General features: G+C 37.7%; 2 protein-coding genes across 2 annotated transcripts; both read left to right on the top strand.

Annotated features, from left to right (window-relative positions):
* Nucleotides 1-7624: 7624 nt before the first annotated feature.
* On the top strand, nucleotides 7625-10159 carry Atpsyngamma (ATP synthase, gamma subunit). Its single transcript, XM_076798745.1, has 3 exons — nucleotides 7625-7769; nucleotides 8914-9448; nucleotides 9528-10159. The coding sequence occupies exons 2-3, from the start codon at nucleotides 8934-8936 to the stop codon at nucleotides 9892-9894; spliced, it is 882 nt and encodes a 293-aa protein (XP_076654860.1). The 5' UTR covers nucleotides 7625-7769; nucleotides 8914-8933; the 3' UTR covers nucleotides 9895-10159.
* A 2603-nt stretch (nucleotides 10160-12762) lies between these two features.
* Polr1c (RNA polymerase I and III subunit C) lies at nucleotides 12763-18925 on the top strand. Its single transcript, XM_076799166.1, has 7 exons — nucleotides 12763-12892; nucleotides 12965-13024; nucleotides 17348-17538; nucleotides 17857-18041; nucleotides 18172-18360; nucleotides 18472-18720; nucleotides 18789-18925. The coding sequence occupies exons 1-7, from the start codon at nucleotides 12839-12841 to the stop codon at nucleotides 18902-18904; spliced, it is 1044 nt and encodes a 347-aa protein (XP_076655281.1). The 5' UTR covers nucleotides 12763-12838; the 3' UTR covers nucleotides 18905-18925.
* Nucleotides 18926-19368: the final 443 nt, after the last annotated feature.

The following is a 19368-nucleotide window of genomic DNA, read 5'->3' as shown; positions in this document are numbered from 1 at the left end:
CGGTCGAGGACAACCGCGGTTTCTTGGTACCTGGGACAAAGCATAAACAAATTGCTCCATCCCCTCCCATAGCCCTCAGAAAATCAACTGCCGATCGGAGAGAGTTCAGTTGCCATCGAGACGCAGGAGAGTCAAGCGAGAGTAACAATGATATATGATTTCGAAATAATGCACGTTAAACGTGAAAAATTTAAGAGAAAACAGCACAAAATGTAAAAAATTGTCATAATTTACCTTATTTTCATACGTTCTAGTTGTATGTAATTTCGTAAGGATATTTTAACGACATTATCGATACATATGCAAGTTCATTCGGAGGAACAAATTCGTCAGAATGCCAGAAATATTGTCTCTTAAATTTTTCACGTGTAACGTGCATTATTTCAAAATTTAATACAAATAAAGATTATGCATATGTTTGCTAATTATACCTACGGTAATTATGAAAAAACCAAGTATATTAAAAATTACGTTAATTAAGCTATGAAAGAAGTATCATTATTGCCATTATGTATTTCATAAGAACGCAGAGTTGAATCTCAGGTATCGCGATAACTCGCTCGCTCGAACTTGTCCGATTCATTCCGAAACCGCCCGACGAAGTCGAGCAGGCAGCCCGAAACTCTCGGGTAGCCCGAATCGAGCCCGCCTGACTTTCTGCGACCCGACCCGAACCCGAATACTAGTCGAGAAATCCTTTGACATTCGTTCATAGGTCGCCAAAGACTACAACATATTCAAATTTGAACAAAATCCCACAGCAGTACTCGAAAATATGCCCGATTTCGCGTGGAATGACCTCGGTACACAAATGATTGATGCATGAAGCTTGAAGTCCATAATGAAGAAGCGTGGAATAAAATATAGCAGGCCGCCGAAAATTATCGGAAAGTAGTAAAAAATATCACCTTGCAATTCTAATTACGGATCAGACAGGATGTCAGTATCAGTCAACGTTCGAAAGGATAATATCATATAAGGGAGAAAAGACCGCACTTGTTCAAGAAAAGGTAGATGAACTTATGTCACATCACACAAACGTAATAGTAACTTGTTCGAAATCCGGAAAATCACAGGAAATTTATAAAAGGCTATACCCGGTTTTGGGGGTCAAATGTGCCCAAGAAGGGATTTTATTCCAATTTGCGCCATTCGATAGCCTACCAAAAAAAATACCTTTCAGCCAAGTTTTAGCCCTATAGCTCATCTGTAAGGGTAGTTATAGAGGAAAAACGAAAATCCAGTTTTTGGCCCATTTTCCCCATTCAATGACAATTTAAAATTCTGAAAAAAATCTGACACATTTCGGACACCAAACCACATACTTTGAGTCGTTTTCAGATTTTTCGGTTGCAAACTCTGGCTGTAAAAATCGAAAAACACGAAAAAAATCAAAAAAATGCAGATTTCATATGGAAATCTAAGTGACAACGACAGAATTAATTCAGCAATAAGATATTGTCCTAAGTATTATGCTCAATTTTTTTCAAATTACTGCGATTGGTGCGTCATAGTAGGAAAAAATAAAAACCACTTGTTTCGGCGTTTTTTCCGTGAAAAACTAAGTTATAATTATCGTAAAAATATATTATGTAATATTAAACATCCCTAAGTTCAGAGAAACATCGTCCAGACATTAAAAATTGCGTAATACAAAAAACGACAATTATACTACGCAGGATATATCCCAATATTTCGAATGTATTTTCAACGGCGCCGGTTGGTGCAGTAGCTATGGTCTCCGACTGCGGAACCGCTGAAGACTTTTTGGACCAGGTTCGAATCTTGCCCCGGTCCAAGTTTTTTTTTTCTTTAATCAGATGTTTCTTCGATTTCTAACCGTATGATTGTTGTTACGCTGTTGTAAAAACATTTTTTAACTATGTTTAAACTATTTTTTAATAATTTTCCGGAAAAATATTTTTGGAGTACTTTCGGCATTTAGTCATCTACGGGCTGTATTACTTATCTACTTAACTTTTTTTTACACCGGCCGGTCGTGCCGCCTCTCTCTCTCTCTCTCTCTCTCTCTCTCTCTCTCTCTCTCTCCCCGACCGTCGGTCGACGCCGAAACATTCTGGTCCTTCGAGCCGGATCGCGAATAATCCACGTGGTCAGTGAGAAACGAGAGAGAGATTGTGCATCATGGAAGACGGTATCGTGAATCCGCGTCCGATCTCCAAAATCTACGCGATCGAGTTTCTGTAATCGTTGCTTCACTCAAAAATCTCGGGCGGGCACCGGCCGATCTCTGGAACGATTTCCTTGTACATATCGTGTCGCAAAAGTTGGACGCACCTACTCGCAAAGCGTGGAAGATCAAGACGGGTGACGATGCAGAGCCTCCTACGTTCGATGCACTCACGAAATTCATCGACTCTCGCGTTCGCGCCCTCGAGGAATTCGCTCCCAGTGCTTCAGCGAGCTCTTCTGCGTTTCCCGTCGCATCGAGTCAAACCTCCGCCGGTCGATCTCGTGTACATGTCGCCACTGCGTCGCAGTCCGACAAAAATTCAAAGTCTCCGTGCCCCGTCTGTCGAGCCTCGCATATGCTCAGCTCCTGTACGAAATTTAACGCACGTAGCCCTCGCGATCGACGCGATCTCGTTCACCGTTTCTCGAGGTGCGTAAATTGCTTGAGTTTAAAGCATCTTGTGCGGGATTGCCCGAGCAAATATACGTGCCGCGTGTGTCATAAACGTCACCATTCACTCCTCCACGACACTGAAGCTCTCCCAGCGTCACCTTCTCCGGCACCGACCCCCCTTCCAGAGGTGAAGTCTCACCTCGCGTCCACTCCGATCGAACCGGGCTCCGCCGTCTTGCTCGCTACCGCGTGGGTCCGAATTCACGCTCCGTCGGGCCATTCCATCCCTTTTTTTTTTTTTTGTGGGAAAATGCTTTACGCATTCCCCGACTCCCTGGGGGAGTCGGGGTTATGTGGGACTGCCCTTGGGGGAAATCCTCAAGGGGTACCCACTAAAAACCCACGCCCACCTAAGCTACACGGGAGGTGCCTGGATCACGCGAGTACTCAACAGGACACCTCCCAGCTATCATCATACCCCGGGGGAGGGGTTAACCTCCCCCACTTCCTACGCTATAAGACCCCGGGCGGAGGGCCCGCCCGGTGTCCCCATCCCTGGAGCCTTCGGATTGGGCTTCCCGAGCCCCAGCTCGGTCCACCCACAGCTCCCGGAGTCTTCGTGCCCCGCTCGGAGCCGGTATCCCGAAGGAACCAGCCCCGGCCGAGGCAAGAAGACGCCGCCACCGGAAGGAAGGGCCGTCGGAGGCGTGATCCGGCACGCCCCGACCCTTCCTGTCCCCAACAACCCCCCACGGATCCCCCTCCCCAATCGGGGAGGGACGGACCGACACCCCCCCCCACACCGGGAAACTAACCCGGGGGGTGTCGGCCTATCACGGGGGGAGCTATGCTCCCCCCCGGGGGCCCGGGTCAGCTCACGCCCCGGGCCGCCAAGTTTGCCGCCCCCAATGGTGGGGGCATAACAGGGTGCAGGGGCACCCCCCGCGCCAACCCCACTCCGCCCCCCACCACTGGGGGCACACTTTGACGCGGGGGAGACCCCCGCGCCCTCCCAGCCGTCGCCGCCCCCCTCCTGGGGGGCACACGTCGACGCGGGGGTCGTCCCCGCGCCCAAACCCTCCTCGCGGAGCCCGGGTCCCGTTCCCGGGCCCGCTCGGCGGCCTCCTTCCGGGACATCACGTCCTCGCAGAAGGAGGCCACCGCCTTCCACGACCTCACGCTGTCGACCATGTGGAGGGCCATTCCATCCCTGTTCGCGCGTTAATCGATCAAGGATCGGAAGCGAGCTTTCTTACCGAAGCTATGGTGTCCCTACTGCGTGCGAAACGCATCCGGGTCGAGACCTCGATCTCGGCTGTCGGCGGCGTGCATGCCGGTCGCGTGCGTCACGCTGTTCGCCTCCGGGTGTCACCACGGTCGTCCGCGACTCCCGCGATCTCTACGGTCGCTCTCGTCCTTCCGTCGCTCTCGACGTACACTCCGAAGCGCCTTCTCGACTCTCGCTCTCTCGCGCATCTCTCTTCGCTAAATTGGGCTGATCCAGATCCGTTCAGTTCCTCCGCGATCCATCTCATCCTCGGCGCGGACGTCTACGCTGACATCATCCTCGACGGTGTGCGTAAGGGCCCCCGAGGACATCCGATCGCTCAGAATAGCATTTTTGGCTGGATCGTTTCCGGACCCTGCTCGCGTCCGTCTCGCGACGCTGTCCGCTCACGCGCCTCTCCGCATGCTGCATCTCGCCTCTCAATGCATCACTGCATTCAGGAGGACCCTCTCTCCCACGAATTAACTCGATTCTGGGAAATCGAGGAAATCCCCCGTCGGACTCTCCTCACGACGGACGATGAGCAATGCGAGGCTCATTTCCGCGCCAATACTACCAGAACGGCCGACGGCCGCTACGTGGTCCGTCTTCCTTTACGCGACGGTCCTCCGATCAAAATTGGCCACTCCTACTCTGTCGCCGCGAAGGTCAGTCGATCGCTCCATCGTAAGCTTTCCTTAACGCCCTCTCTCGCTCTGGAGTATCGGACCTTCCTTCGTGAATACGAAGAAATGGGCTACATGCGACGCGCTCTCTCGTCTGCTCTAACCTCTCCGCAGTGTGTCTACATACCACATCATCCCGTCCTTCGCGAAGGTAGCGCGACGACGCACCTCCGCGTAGTTTTCAATGCCTCGAGCATAACCTCAGACGGCACGTCGTTGAATGACCACCTGTTTCCAGGCCCGAAATTGCAGGCTGATCTTCCCTCCGTCATTTTACGGTGGCGGCATTTTCGGTACGTTTATACAGCGGATATCGCCAAGTTGTACCGTCAGATTCTTATCGACCCTCGCGACATTGACTATCAAAGGATCCTTTGGCAAGAGTCACCAGCAGACGTGCCAACTCCGTTTCAACTTTTGACGGTTACATATGGGATGACGTGCGCCCCTTTTCTCGCACTTCGAGTTCTCCAGCGCCTCGTCGAGGACGAGGGCTCGCGTTTTCCGCTCGCGGTTCCGATCCTGCGCTCGAACATTTATGTCGACGACGTTCTCTTTGGCGCCAATGACGTCTCTTCTCTTCTGCAATCTCGCGGTCAGCTCAATAATCTGCTGCAATGCGCTCATATGACCCTGCGGAAATGGGCTAGCAACCATTGTGGTCTCCTTGAGAACATCGATCCTTCGGATCATGGCCTTGCCTGCTAATAAAATTTTTAAAAAATGCGTTAGTAGGCAGGATTTGAACCCTGGTCGTCGGGGTGAAAGCTTGGCACGCTACCGTCGCGCCACACCAATTTTTGTAGTCTAGAACAAATACGGCATGACATAAACGATATCTACATTTATATACAGGGTGGCCCACATAACTCTGAACAGCTCGATATCTCGAAAACTATGCCATCGATTTTAAAGTTCTTAGTCTTAAATTGCATGGAACTGAAGGGCCTTTCTGACTACATAAACGTGAAGTGGCCTCCCTTCCCTTTTAACGGGGGAGGGGAGGTACCTTTATAATTTTAAATGGAACCCCCTATAAAATGTTACATGTTTAGATTCTACCGGAAAAAACAAGTCAATTTTGTCTGAAACATTTTTTTGTCAGATACTTCCATGATGAGATATAACAGTTTGAAGTTTCGAGTTGTAGGTACTTGAAGCGCTCGGAAATAGCGTTATGGAATTATACGCGCTTGAGTCCTTTGCTTATTCATGAAGAAACACAAACAATAATATTTACAATTCTTGAGTTTGACTCACTTATCTATGAAAACGTTTTCAGTTTAGAGCTGTTATTCAAGCAGTAACATTGTGATTATGGCTACTTTTGACACAGAAGTGAATATGTTATTAACGTTAGGTGTTTTTTGAACGTTATGGGATCAAAAAATGTCATGCAACATTTCATAATTTAGAAAAGCGGCTTCGCGAGCACGGTGAATTGTGTAAAAAAAAACTCGCAACAAACCTAAAGCTGTCAGTAATGAAAATAATAGTGCCAGTATTCTTGCTGCAATTACATTAAATCCTCATATTAGTCAACGTACACTTGCACAAACATCACATATTAGTCGTTCATCAATTCAACGAATTTTGAAACGGCAAAAGTATCATTCATATCGCATGGTTTTATCACAAGAGCTTTCGATAGCAGATTACGATCACCGCGTAAGATTTTGTGAGTGGCTGCAGGGTGTTTTGGAAAATGACTTTTTGTGCAAAATACTTTTTTCCCATGAGGCCACTTTTATGAATTCAGGGCATGTAAATAGACATAATCTGCATTATTGGGCCGTGGAAAACCCAAATTGGATGCGATGTGTTCCCTTTCAACATCGATGTTCTTTAAATGTTTGGTGTGGCCTAATAGGAGATTTTGTGATTGGACCTTATTTTTTTCAAGAAACTGTAACATTTGCAAGTTATTGTGATTTCTTAAAAAATCATTTGCCTGCGCTTTTGGAAGATGTGCCACTGCACGTTAGAAGAGAAATGTGGTTCCAACAAGACGGCGCTCCTCCACATTTTGCAATCATCACCAGGCAATTTTTGAACGAAAAATTTGGGAACAAATGGATAGGTCGTGGGGGACCTCGTCAATGGCCTCCTCGATCCCCCGATCTAACACCATTAGATTTTTTCTTATGGGGATATGTAAAGGACAAAGTTATGTTTGAACCACCGACGACAAAAGAGGATATGAAACAAAGAATACGTGACGCTTGCGCTTCAGTGACTCCCGAAATGTTAAAAAATGTCAGAACAACTTTGATTGTAAATATTATTGTTTGTGTTTCTTCATGAATAAGCAAACGACTCAAGCGCGTATAATTCCATAACGCTATTTCCGAGCGCTTCAAGTACCTACAACTCGAAACTTCAAACTGTTATATCTCATCATGGAAGTATCTGACAAAAAAATGTTTCAGACAAAATTGACTTGTTTTTTCCGGTAGAATCTAAACATGTAACATTTTATAGGGGGTTCCATTTAAAATTATAAAGGTACCTCCCCTCCCCCGTTAAAAGGGAAGGGAGGCCACTTCACGTTTATGTAGTCAGAAAGGCCCTTCAGTTCCATGCAATTTAAGACTAAGAACTTTAAAATCGATGGCATAATTTTCGAGATATCGAGCTGTTCAGAGTTATGTGGGCCACCCTGTATATATCTCGTCGGTGACATACCTCGTCAATCATTTGTATTTGACCAGATTTGATCATTCTTGTGGATCTAGTTCCAGCATTTATCGTTCGTCAGCGTAGAGGGCGTAAGAAAACCAGTTGTTTACATATGAGACACAAAGCCCCATATGGTGATTGGTCTACTCCTATACCTCGTCTGTGATGATAGGTCTATCCTAAACCTCATCTGTGGTCCTATATACATATGTATAATTTCACACTCGGTACACATACTTTTATCAGAGAAATAGTTTTCACTTTCTTCACATTGGTCCACTTAAAAGATATTTGCATTTGTGAATTAAAAAAATTCCGATTTACAACATATCAAAGGAAAGTAACTAGATTACAAAAAGTCCCTAGTATTTAAGAAAATTGTACCAGTACGTTGGAGTAGATGGCATATTGATCGCCTTTCATAGGCTTACGTAGCGTATACGCGTCGTATGAAGATTTCACTTATATGAGGGCCTTCGTGTCCTGTGATCATTCTTCTTGCACTTAATTCGGCTTCTTGAATTTTTCTCTTATTGTTCTAAGTAGTGCGGTGAGTTTAATTCATCACAATAAAGCATATATCAAATGTTAGAAATAAATGATCTACGTACTCTTGCAGTATGTATTGTAAATAATAAGAAGAAGCAATAGTATGCATAACTGGTATCCATTGTGATTATATAAATGAGATATTGCATTGACTTAAAAAATGATTTACTTTTCTTAATTCTTAAATATTAGTACAGTTTTACCATCTTCGTTTCTGTTTATATTTTATTTTATATTGTTTAGTCTTTTTTAATACATTTTAACTTTGTGACAACTATAATGGAAAATTATTAGGACATATACATGTGTTCTCTGTGACATTATCAAATAATAAGATAAATTTAATAATTCATAGAAAATAGATCATAACATTTTTCCTATTAAACAAATTTCATATAAAATATAATAGGTTGCCATTAAAGTAAACGTAAATAAACGTGTTTTTGTTACAATCTATATATGTAATATTTGAAATTTAATTTATGTATTGTTTTATGTAATTTATTGTTTCATTTTTCAAAACTTGAATGAATGTGTTGGTAAGTTATACTTGTATATATTTTCGCCTTTTGTTGGACATTCATATCTTATAGAATTTTGTACCTTCTTATGATCATATATTAGTGTTTAATATATTTGTAACTTCTTGTATAATGAAATATTTCATTGCTGTACTAAAATAATGTACTGCTATTGTACAAAATAATATAAGTTAGACAGTGATTTCATAGAGCTAAATGATATTTAGGATGCAAATAGTAATAATAATAAGCATAATGTAGATAGTAGTAAAAAAGAAACCTATCTTTTTTAGTGAAAGTAAATTGCAAATACACGAAAAAAATAGATTACACTTAGTGGTTTATAACCTCCTTGAATTACTCTATTTTTTGCTGGATAGAACTTCGATGTATCTCATATATAAGATTAATGTGATTCATATTTATTTCAATGATATTATGTTTGTAATATCAATTATTTAATTTGAATAAGAAATAATGTTTTAATTATAAATCAATTGAACATGTATTATACATCTATCTTTAGAATGGAATCAAATTAAATGTAACAATTGAGCTTTATTATTAAAGTATGTGTAATATATGGTTTTAATAAAAAAATTGTTGTTATGTAATAATTCACAGGGACACTATTCAACATCAAAATGTTTTCTAACCGTATGACAACAATTGTGCGACTTGCTGCGCAACAACAGCGTGGTATGGCTACTCTAAAAGCTATTTCCATAAGATTGAAATCTGTAAAAAACATTCAAAAGATTACACAATCAATGAAAATGGTGTCTGCTGCTAAATATAGTAGAGCAGAACGTGATTTGAAACAAGCTCGTCCACTTGGTGTTGGTACAAAAGCCTTTTATGAACAAGCAGAAATTGCGGCACCTGCAGATGAACCCAAGAGACTTGTCATAGCAGTAACAAGTGATCGTGGTTTGTGTGGTGCTGTACACACAGGAGTGTCTCGTAATATTCGAGATTCTCTATTAGCAGATGCAAATGAACGGGAAAACACTAAGATTGTATGCATTGGTGAAAAATCAAAAGCAATTTTATCTCGTTTATTTGCTAATAATATACTGTTTGTTGCATCTGAAGTTGGTCGCAAACCACCCACATTTAATGATGCTGCTAAGGTAGCAACTGAAATTATGAATAGCGAGTATGTATAATACTGATGATCTTATTACATGCTATTTTTTAAATCTATACCATATGTAATGTTCATTTATAATCTACAGGTACAGGTTCGGTTCTGGACGCATTGTCTACAATCGATTTAAGTCCGTAGTATCTTATTCTGTTGACCAGTTACCACTTTTCGACAAAAATTCAGTAATTACAGCACCTAAGTTGTCTGTGTATGATTCCATTGATGAAGAGGTAGTTCAAAGCTACTTGGAATTTTCTCTGGCATCTTTGTTGTTCTATTCTATGAAGGAAGGTGCCTGCAGTGAACAGTCTAGCCGAATGACAGCTATGGATAATGCTAGTAAAAATGCAGGCGAAATGATAGATAAATTAACTTTAACATTCAATCGTACTCGACAAGCTGTAATTACAAGGGAGTTGATTGAAATTATTTCTGGTGCTGCTGCATTGGATTAAACATTGTAAAAACTTTTTAATAAAATGGATGCAGAATAGTTGTGGCATGTAGATCAAATGAATGCTATTATAATGAGATTGTCTGCACTGTTGTACAGACAAACAAACTCAAATGTATAATGGAATAGAGTTGCCGCAAATGGTTCAAGGAGCAGCAATATTTATAAATTTGAATAATAAATTCGACCATTCAAGCACTACTGAAATATTGTATTTCTCGAAATTCTGGATAAAACTGCCAAGTGAAATAAATAATTCCGTCAAATTTGAGTGTTCTATATTATTATTAATCAACATTATCTGTAAATAGTTGATAAACTTATGTAATCAAATTCTATGTTCATAAAGTAAAATCTGAACATTAAAAGATTCGAAACCAGGGATTGAAAACTGTTATGATATTGGTTCCAGTTCTCGAAACAGTTATGAAGAACCGAAATGATGTTGTAACTGTTATGAAAATATCGGTTCTGACTTATATCGGTTACATTTCTGGAGAACCGATATTATTTCGGTTCTATAACTGTTATATTTCGGTTCTGGTTTCGGTTCTGTCATTCTGTATCCTGTATTATGTTCGGCCTTATATGTTTATTATTTAAGTAGTTATTCATTGTTATTTATTATTTAAACAATTTTTAAATAAATAAATTTTTATAATGTATAGAAATTTGTTTCTATATTCATTATTATTTCAATAATAATTTATTGTTAAAATAATTATTTAAATAAATAAATTAGCTTCCCTAATGCTACTATCGTACCATCGCAAAAAACGAACGCGAGCGAGGTTGCGGCAGAAAACATTGTATGCTTGCATACATATTGTATTAGATCATGTAATATGAAGTGTCGTATTATTCAATGAAGAAGAAAAATTGGTTTTTAAATTCAAACGTTTTTTACTTATCCAAAAGTAAACAAAAATAGCAGTAACTCACAGAGAACTGTTGTTACTGTTATGAAAACAAATTTCTATACATTATAAAAATTTAATTATTTAAACAATTATTTTAACAATAAATTATTATTGAAATAATAATGAATATAGAAACAAATGGTAATTATATAGAAAAGGGTACACCTGACTGATTTTGATAAAATTTAAATATGTTGTAAAACAACATTCTGAACAATTGAAAAATCTAAAAGTTTAAACTTTCATTCGTGCGCGATTCTCCATCCGTTTACATTGTATGCCGTTTGTCAGTCGCTGGGTCTTTGAAGCTCGGCGCTCGGCAAAAGTTATTCGAAGATTTATTCGAAGCCTTCGAATAAAAGATACACATAAAACATGAAAAAATTATTCGAAGTCCGAATAAATCCGCTTCGAATAAAAAAAAGTAGCTTTATTCGTCGGATAAATTCTCGTCGAATAAAATTATTTATTCGATACTCGTCGAATAAAGATACTTTTTTTTATTCGAACCTTCGAGTAACGAATAAAGATAAAGTATCTTTTATTCGAATCGTTATTTAAATAATTTTTTATCACAAATAATGCCCAACTCAGCGAGGGCCGCTATATAATAATAACAGTAACTAAATATATATATATATATAAACATTTAAGATAGTGTTGATGACAATAGCTCATTATTAAATTAATATTCAGGATGGTCGCTTTTAAACTTCGATATGAAATCTGTATTTGCTCAAATTTTTCCGGGTTTTCATTTTTTACAGCTAGAGTTTGCAACTACAAAATTGGAAAAAAATAAAATACGTATCATTACAATTAATATTATACTTAATTTATATTAATTAGAGATTTTGTACACAAGATTTACATGTTAGTTACATATAACATATAAAACAATTAAGCTGTACGTTCTAATCCTGGTTAAAAAAATAATGTGCCTTCGGTTTTATGCTAAAAGACGGCCCGGTTCTGTGCCATGCTAAAGCGGCGATGTCACGAAAGTGGGAACGCCGAAACCCCGGGCGTGAGCACTCTTATTCCTCTCTGCCCCGGGTTCACTTGCCTATGTCGCTGAATAGTACAGAGGTTGGCAGTCTTTAACAGTATCTCGTCGGTGCCTCGGATCGGGCCAGTTAAATGCCATGCCTGGTGTAAACATTTGTATATAAGTGTAGCGTGGCCAGTTGAGCACGTGAACATAGTTAGATATATATAGTATCGATTAATGGCGCAGAGAGGCGAATTTAAATATAAGACGTAATCGCGTATTTAATACATATGTATTTTATTTGGGCGCGATAGTTTAGAGCAGGACCGGGAGGGTTCCATAGAGATCCTTGACGAAATTCGAGTCGGCGAGACTAATTGCGGAATTTAGAGAAAGTCACGCAGCCTCTTAGAGTAGCTTCTCCAATTCTGCATAAATTAGGGATAGTCGAAGTCTCTAATCAGTTAAGGACAAGAGGTCATAAATTCTCAGTCAAGGACCTCTTGGAACTCCCTCTGACCTCTCTCTTGTTCGGTCCCACATGGCCCCACGTCCCTCGTTTTGACGGGCCCTCACCCTCGTGCGTACCCCACCCTCGTGCGTGCGCTATTAAGATCCATCCACTACCAATCACCATCAAGCAGCAACCGGAAGACGAGTCATCCGACGAATCAACGCCTAGCCAGAAGATTCTAATTTTTCTATTGGCTAAGGAAGGGAGACGAGAAGGAAGAAGCTGGGAAAGGATATAAAACTCCAGGATGAAACAGATCTCATTGTAGAACTGAGGGAGTTACATCTCCAAGTACTTCTAATAAAATCTACAACAGCTTTTCGCCTTTAAACTCTGTGTACAAAGTTTATTTCTTAACTTCCACGAGCAGAGCGCTTCAACGCTCCACGGGCACTCGAACCCACAACCAAAATCCCTATTCCACCACACTGCGACGCAACATAAGAAAAAAGTAGTTTGAGGAACATCTATTCGTACTACCACGTGAGTGGTAACCTCAAAATCATAACAAATATTAATCATGGAAGAAAGTCGAAAAATGCATGTTATGCTCGAAGAATATGGCATACCTAACGTGAGAATAAAAATACATATTTGACATATGCAAATTTATGTAAAAGTTCGATAATCTTATATTATTTTTTAGGCTTCCGACTATACGAATTATGTACCACAACAAGACTGGAATTTACAAAACTATAAGAAAGTAAAGTCTTATTTAAAATATTGTATAAATAATGTACAAAATGCATGATGCAATTGAGATTAACTATATTTTTAAAGTAAAAAAATTCATAAAGCAAAGTTTAATCGTTTATGTCACAAAACAACAATAGCACTTGTTTTCTTAAATGGACCCCTATGTATCTTAATACTCCAATTGTTGTGTTGTTATATCTTCTACACAATACAAAGGTAACTTACGTTTTATAACTATATGTTATACTAAAAGGTACTTATTTTTAAGTTATCTCCATTATTTCTGCATATTTACAGATTTTTTAAACACATTTATATCTAGAATATTAGAAACATGAATACTATGTTATCTTCTCCGTATTTGTAAACATTATGATTTTCTAATATTGTATGAAACGTTAGTGATAAGGTGTTTTATAATGATTAATTTTGTTCAAAATGTGCCAGTATGCAGGAACAATAACAAAAATTCAATTATAAGCACCTTTTATAGTAATAGTTATAAAACATAAATACTTTTATAGTGTAGATTGCAAAACTATATATATTAGCATGTATACATTTTTTTAAAAAACCTTAAACTTATAGGGTTCCTTTTTTAAAGAAAGTGTAGTTACATTTATAAAGACACACACACACACACACATGTGTGTTTAATATAAAATTATTTTCAAGAAATACTCCATCTTAATTGTTTCATATTTATAACTTTTCCTTATATATTTAATTTCTTGTGGATACTACAATTCATCTCAAAATAAATAAATGGAAATGATGGAATGTCTCACAAGGTATTGAATTTATCAAAAAAATGTTCTCACAAAAGTCGTTTGGTATACAGGGTGTCTCACCTGATTTTTACATCTTAATTTTCTCGCTATTGTTACTTATAGCGAAAAATGTTTCAGAGGAGGCTTAAATGGTATCGAGTGGCACATATTTTGATGTTATTAGTTTCTTCGTGAGTGAACGCGTAAAGGTCATATGAAGGTCAACCTGTTTGTTTTCTTAATTGAAATGTGGTGTTTTTTAGTACATAAATCGATGCAGCTGGACGTATGTTACAAAAAAAGGACTAACCTATGTATGTCGAAAAGCTAGTAGTTTGGGAGATATTTCAATTTAAATAATTTAAATTCTAAGACATCATTGCTGCTGCACTAAGACAATAGCTGTGTTTATATCAACGTTAGACTTACAAAAATGATTGATTGAGGTCAGTAGCGTTGAAATGTAAGCACTTGAAATCTATTCGATCATGACAATCATTCTTCAGTTTGAGTTGAGTTTCTCTAGATGTCTGACCGATCTATCTGTTTGTTCTAAAACCAGATACTCAAAAGCAGAAAAAGTAGACATGGTTTCACATATTTAGAAGCTCGGAAGAGTACAGTATGTGCAAAACAGTTGTATAGAGAGAGATTTCCTCGCAGAAATCAAGCATCCCGTAATACTTTCAGTTATGTTTTCAAACACTTTCATCAAGCTGGAAATTTGTCGCGTAAGACACCTAATCGAGAGAAAACGGTGACGAATAGTGTAAATGAAATTGCTGTTTTAGCTGCAGTGTCAGTAAACCCATCTGTAAGTTGTCATCAGCTTGAAAGAGAATCCAATATTAGTCGGTTTAGTATCATACATGTACTGCATCGGCAAAAATTTCACCCATATCACTGATTAAAAGTTCAAGACCTCATTGATAATGACTGTCATCGTCGTTTAGAATTTTGTGAATGGGCTCTTCGCCAAAGTCCTGATTTTTCGAAAACAATTATGTCTACAGATGAAGTGACGTTCACAAAGGAAGAACGTTAACATTAATTTAAGAAACACACATTTCTGGTCGAGTTAGAATTCACATTGTTTCAGACAAATTGACCATCAACATTGATGAAGTTTATTGATGGACCACTGACTGGACCAAAGTACAAACACTTGATAATGAAAGTTTTACCAACATATTGGAGAATGTGTTACCGCTACATGTTCGTTTAGGAATGTGAATGCAGCAAGATTGATGTATTAAATAATACCTCATTCTATTTAAGAAAACAAGCTTGACCTTCATATGACCTTTACGCGTCCACTCACGAAGGAACTAATAACATCAGAATGTGCCCCTCTCGATACCATTCAAGCCTTGTCTGAAACATTTTTCGCTATAAGTAACAATAGCAAGAAACTTAAGATTGTCAAGATTGGCTAAGATACCCTGTACAAGAGGACACAAGTAAGTACAAATAATTTTTCCATATATGTAGTAGTGGGAGAGGTATGAAAGTTAAGTTTATTTCTTAATTGTAACTTTGTATTTCTTTATTTTGAGTACAGTACAAACCAAGAATCTTTTTATTCTCTTCCAGTTAAGTGAAATATGTACTCTGTATATAAGTATATTAAGAAAAGGGAGAAACCACTTTTATATTGAATAAGTTTGTATTAACTTTCGAGCAGAGCTATATGTTTTTTTATCACCAGTAAACACGTACCTACTATTTTTTTGTGATTCGTCATCTTTTGTTTATACTAAAATCAAATTGTTCAGCGAAGTTATGTGTGCAAGTTTTCAAACACTTCTAATAATTTAACAAAACGTATTTCCAACAATTAGTTTCAAATCAATTATAAATTACTTGAGATACTTCTCTCAATAAAAGTTCAAAGCTACCCTGTCTTTTTTTAAATGTCACAATGCATTTTTGATTCCATAATATTGCAGCTGATGTCGAAATAATAAGGATAGTAATGTGTGAAAAAAATGTTGTATTCAACAAAAGACCAACACTGTTTCACCATTTCATATTGTTTTTTAGTAATTCTTACTATTGCAGTTTGATCAATCTTTGATCAATTTTGACTAAAGTTGCAGGAAAGTATTGTTTTAATAAAATAATGAGTAATGCAAATGTTATTATAAATTTTAATCTTAACTCTAAAACGAAAATCACTTTATTTCAAGAATGAGTCTTGGCATGTAATAATGTTAAAGCAGAAGTTTTTTTTATCACACGCATTCAACATATACCATTTTTTCTAAACGCTTTCTCATTTCTGATTACATGTAATGCCCTTCTGTAGTTCTTTATTCAAAAGGCATGTATACAAGATGCTACAAAAAAACCAGATCAAGTGTATAAAAACATTTTTAGTATACTAATCTACATTTCACGTTCGTTTACTTCAAAATAGTCTTCTTCCACAGTAATGCACTGATTCCAATGTTTCTGTCTAATCTTGAATGCTTTCTGAAGGTCTTTTTTTTTCCAATTGATCTAAGCATTTGTTACAAGTCACTTTGGATCTCTATGGTGATGAAATACCGTTTCTTAGAAATAAAACGAAATTGAATGGTTCGGATTGAACAGAATGGTAAAACTAATAAGTGTAAAAGTTTAATGTGACTTCTTCTCTTTGTGATGTCTTTCAAAGTCGCCATAAAGGAAGTTCATAATAAACTGTAACAGATGCTCAACTCGATGAAAAAGATTTTCAAAAACCATTTATGACATGGTGGAAGTGATGGGACCCCTGTATCAATGCAGGAGAGGATTGTTTAAGAGGAAATGGAGTCAAACTATAGATTAATGTAGTTTTCATATAGTTAGTTGTTGTTTTCTTTTTTGTAACATCATGTATTTTAAGAATAAAAAAGTATTGGAAGGTTTAGAAACTAGTTATATGATGTTAGTGTTCATGTCATAGATCCTATCATAGTGATGTCTTGCATTGTCATATCTTGCTTGAAGATTGATCAGGTATGACAGCTATTCAACTTAATAAATACATATTACATAAGATGCTTATCTCATATAACTGTCAATTAAAACCTTCTCTCACTCACACACATTACTCACACAAGTGTGCATCTTTATTCTAAAGAAATAACACATACAGTGAATTTCCGTTGTAAGTCAGTGCCAGCTTCGCGGTTGGGAGTCATTGGAACTACCCACACCACCGAGGGGTATACTCTGCTCTCGAGCATCGTTGTCCGTTTCTATGGGCAACATTTTCTCAGTCTTCTTGTCACTATCCGTTAGTAGTCATAGGTTTGTGACTTAAAAACGGATAGTGACATTTGCGTTTCCAGCGTGCACTGTGTATTTCAAATGCAACGTTCGGCAAGAACCTCAGATTTTGTCTAATTGTCAGTCGCCAGAACCATGCAACTGACTTATGGCAAGAATTCACTGTATACAGACAAGTGACAGAAGGTTACTACGGTTAATATATATCAAAATTTAATATCATTACAGATCCTCAAATATTAGTTTTTATCGTATTATATAATGTACCATTTAATTAATAATCTTTATCGTATTATTTTCAGGAATTCAAGATACAGGTTGTTAGGGAATCTGAAGATGAACGGGAGTTAGAATTTGACTTAATTGGTTACCCTGTTGGTTTTGCTAATGCATTTCGCAGAGTTCTTTTGAGTGAAGTACCAACTATGGCTATAGAGAAAGTTTATATCGTAAATAACACCAGTTTAATTCAAGATGAAGTTCTTGCTCATAGGTAAAGAATACATATTTGCATTTACATAGTATCCCACAGTAAATCTTTAAAGAGTAAGTAATGTAGACATATCTTAATTAAAAAGGAATTAGAGCTTTAAACACAAAAGCATTTGGAACTCAAGATTTAATAATTACATTTTAAAAAAGAAAAGAATGATTACTATATTGAATGGTATTATCATTGTCTCATTGTAGCATATCTAGCTGTATATCAATAACTTATATTCCTTCCTACTTTCGAGAATCTAAATTATTTATTTTAATAACAAGCAATGTTAGAGATTCTACAAATACTTTTTATTTTACAAATTTAAAGATTGGGCCTCATACCACTTCGATCAGATCCTAGATTATTTGAATATCCTTCCTCCACCACTAAAGATGAAGATGAAGTTAGTGATCAAGATACATTGAGATATGAACTTAAAGTTTCATGTACCTGGAACTCTCACGTTCCAAAGGATTCCAGAAGAACAACTGATATCTACAAGAATAGTAGTGGTATGTTGATGTCAGATATAACGTAACATATGTTGCTTTGTAAAAACTGATAGAAGTATTATTTGCTAACAAGCAGAACAACAAACTTGTACAAATTATTATAGACATTACTATTATTATTTCGTTTTAGTTTATAGCAGAGAGATTAAATGGGTTCCAATTGGACGCCAAGCAGAACTTCATCCTCAAGGAACAGAAAAATTAGGTGTTCTAGAAAAAGATATTTTAATATGCAAAATGCGACCTGGTCAAGAAATCCACGCCTTTATGCACGCGGTTAAGGGAATTGGGAAAGATCACGCCAAATTTTCTCCAGTAGGTAAGATAAAGCAACTTTGTTATGAACTATTTTACTAACTTACATGTAAAAATGTTTCAATATGTACTCAAATACATAAGTAACTAATTTTATCTATTTTTTAAAATTAAGCTACAGCATCGTATAGATTACTGCCGGACATAAAAATAATAAAGCCAGTTAGAGGGGAAATGGCAGATCGTCTAAAAAATTGCTTCAGTATTGGCGTTATAGAAGTAATTGAACAAAAGCCAGGTGATCCGGACTCGCGAGAAGCTCAAGTAAAAAATCCCCGTTATGATAGTTGTTCTAGAAATGTATTTCAACACGAAGACCTTAAGTCGTGTGTATGCTTAAGCAGAGTACGAAATCACGTGATTTGTAAGTAATGTTATTATGTATTTCAAATATGTGTTCAGTATATTAGTGAAAATATCATTTTATTATAGTTACTGTTGAATCTGTGGGAACCCTATCACCAGCTGTATTATTTGTAGAAGGTGTCAAAATTCTCAAGGGAAAATGTAAAACATTTTTGGAAGAACTAGAAAATATTGGTCAATAAATATGAACTATTTTACAAACAGTATTTTTAATTTTACTTCTTATCATGATATGAAATAGAATACTAATATAAAGGCTATAGCAGGGTTTGGGGATTCATTTTACCTCGGACCCAATTTTAATCGGGATTGGAACCATTCGATGGCCTACCAAAAAAGAAACAATTCTGCCAACTTTCAGTTCGATACCACATCTGTAAGGGTATTTATAGAGAAAAATCGAAAAACCAGTATTTGGCCCATTTTCCCCATTTAATTACAATTCAAAATTCTGAAAAAATCTGACACATTTCCGATACCGAGCCACATATTAGGAATCGTTTTTAGATTTTTTCGTTGCGAACTCTGATTGTAAAAAAACAAAAAACACGAAAAAAAAATCGAAAAATGCAAATTTCATATAGAAGTTGAAGAGACTACTACAGATTTAATTTAGCAATGAGATATTGTCGTGAGTATTATACTC

This window comes from Halictus rubicundus, chromosome 13, assembly GCF_050948215.1.
Source record: "Halictus rubicundus isolate RS-2024b chromosome 13, iyHalRubi1_principal, whole genome shotgun sequence".
NCBI lineage: Eukaryota > Metazoa > Arthropoda > Insecta > Hymenoptera > Halictidae > Halictus > Halictus rubicundus.
Note: the sequence above shows the minus strand (reverse complement) of the source record. Positions and strands in the feature narration are given on the sequence as shown.

Excerpts from the sequence above, each read along its gene's own strand:
- Atpsyngamma (XM_076798745.1), top strand. The coding sequence starts at position 8,934 with ATGTTTTCTAACCGTATGACAACAATTGTGCGACTTGCTGCGCAACAA. Across the intron at positions 9,449-9,527 it reads ACTGAAATTATGAATAGCGA|GTACAGGTTCGGTTCTGGAC; the intron begins GTATGTATAATA and ends TATAATCTACAG.
- Polr1c (XM_076799166.1), top strand. The coding sequence starts at position 12,839 with ATGGAAGAAAGTCGAAAAATGCATGTTATGCTCGAAGAATATGGCATA. Across the intron at positions 12,893-12,964 it reads AAGAATATGGCATACCTAAC|GCTTCCGACTATACGAATTA; the intron begins GTGAGAATAAAA and ends ATTATTTTTTAG. Across the intron at positions 17,539-17,856 it reads GATGAAGTTCTTGCTCATAG|ATTGGGCCTCATACCACTTC; the intron begins GTAAAGAATACA and ends ACAAATTTAAAG.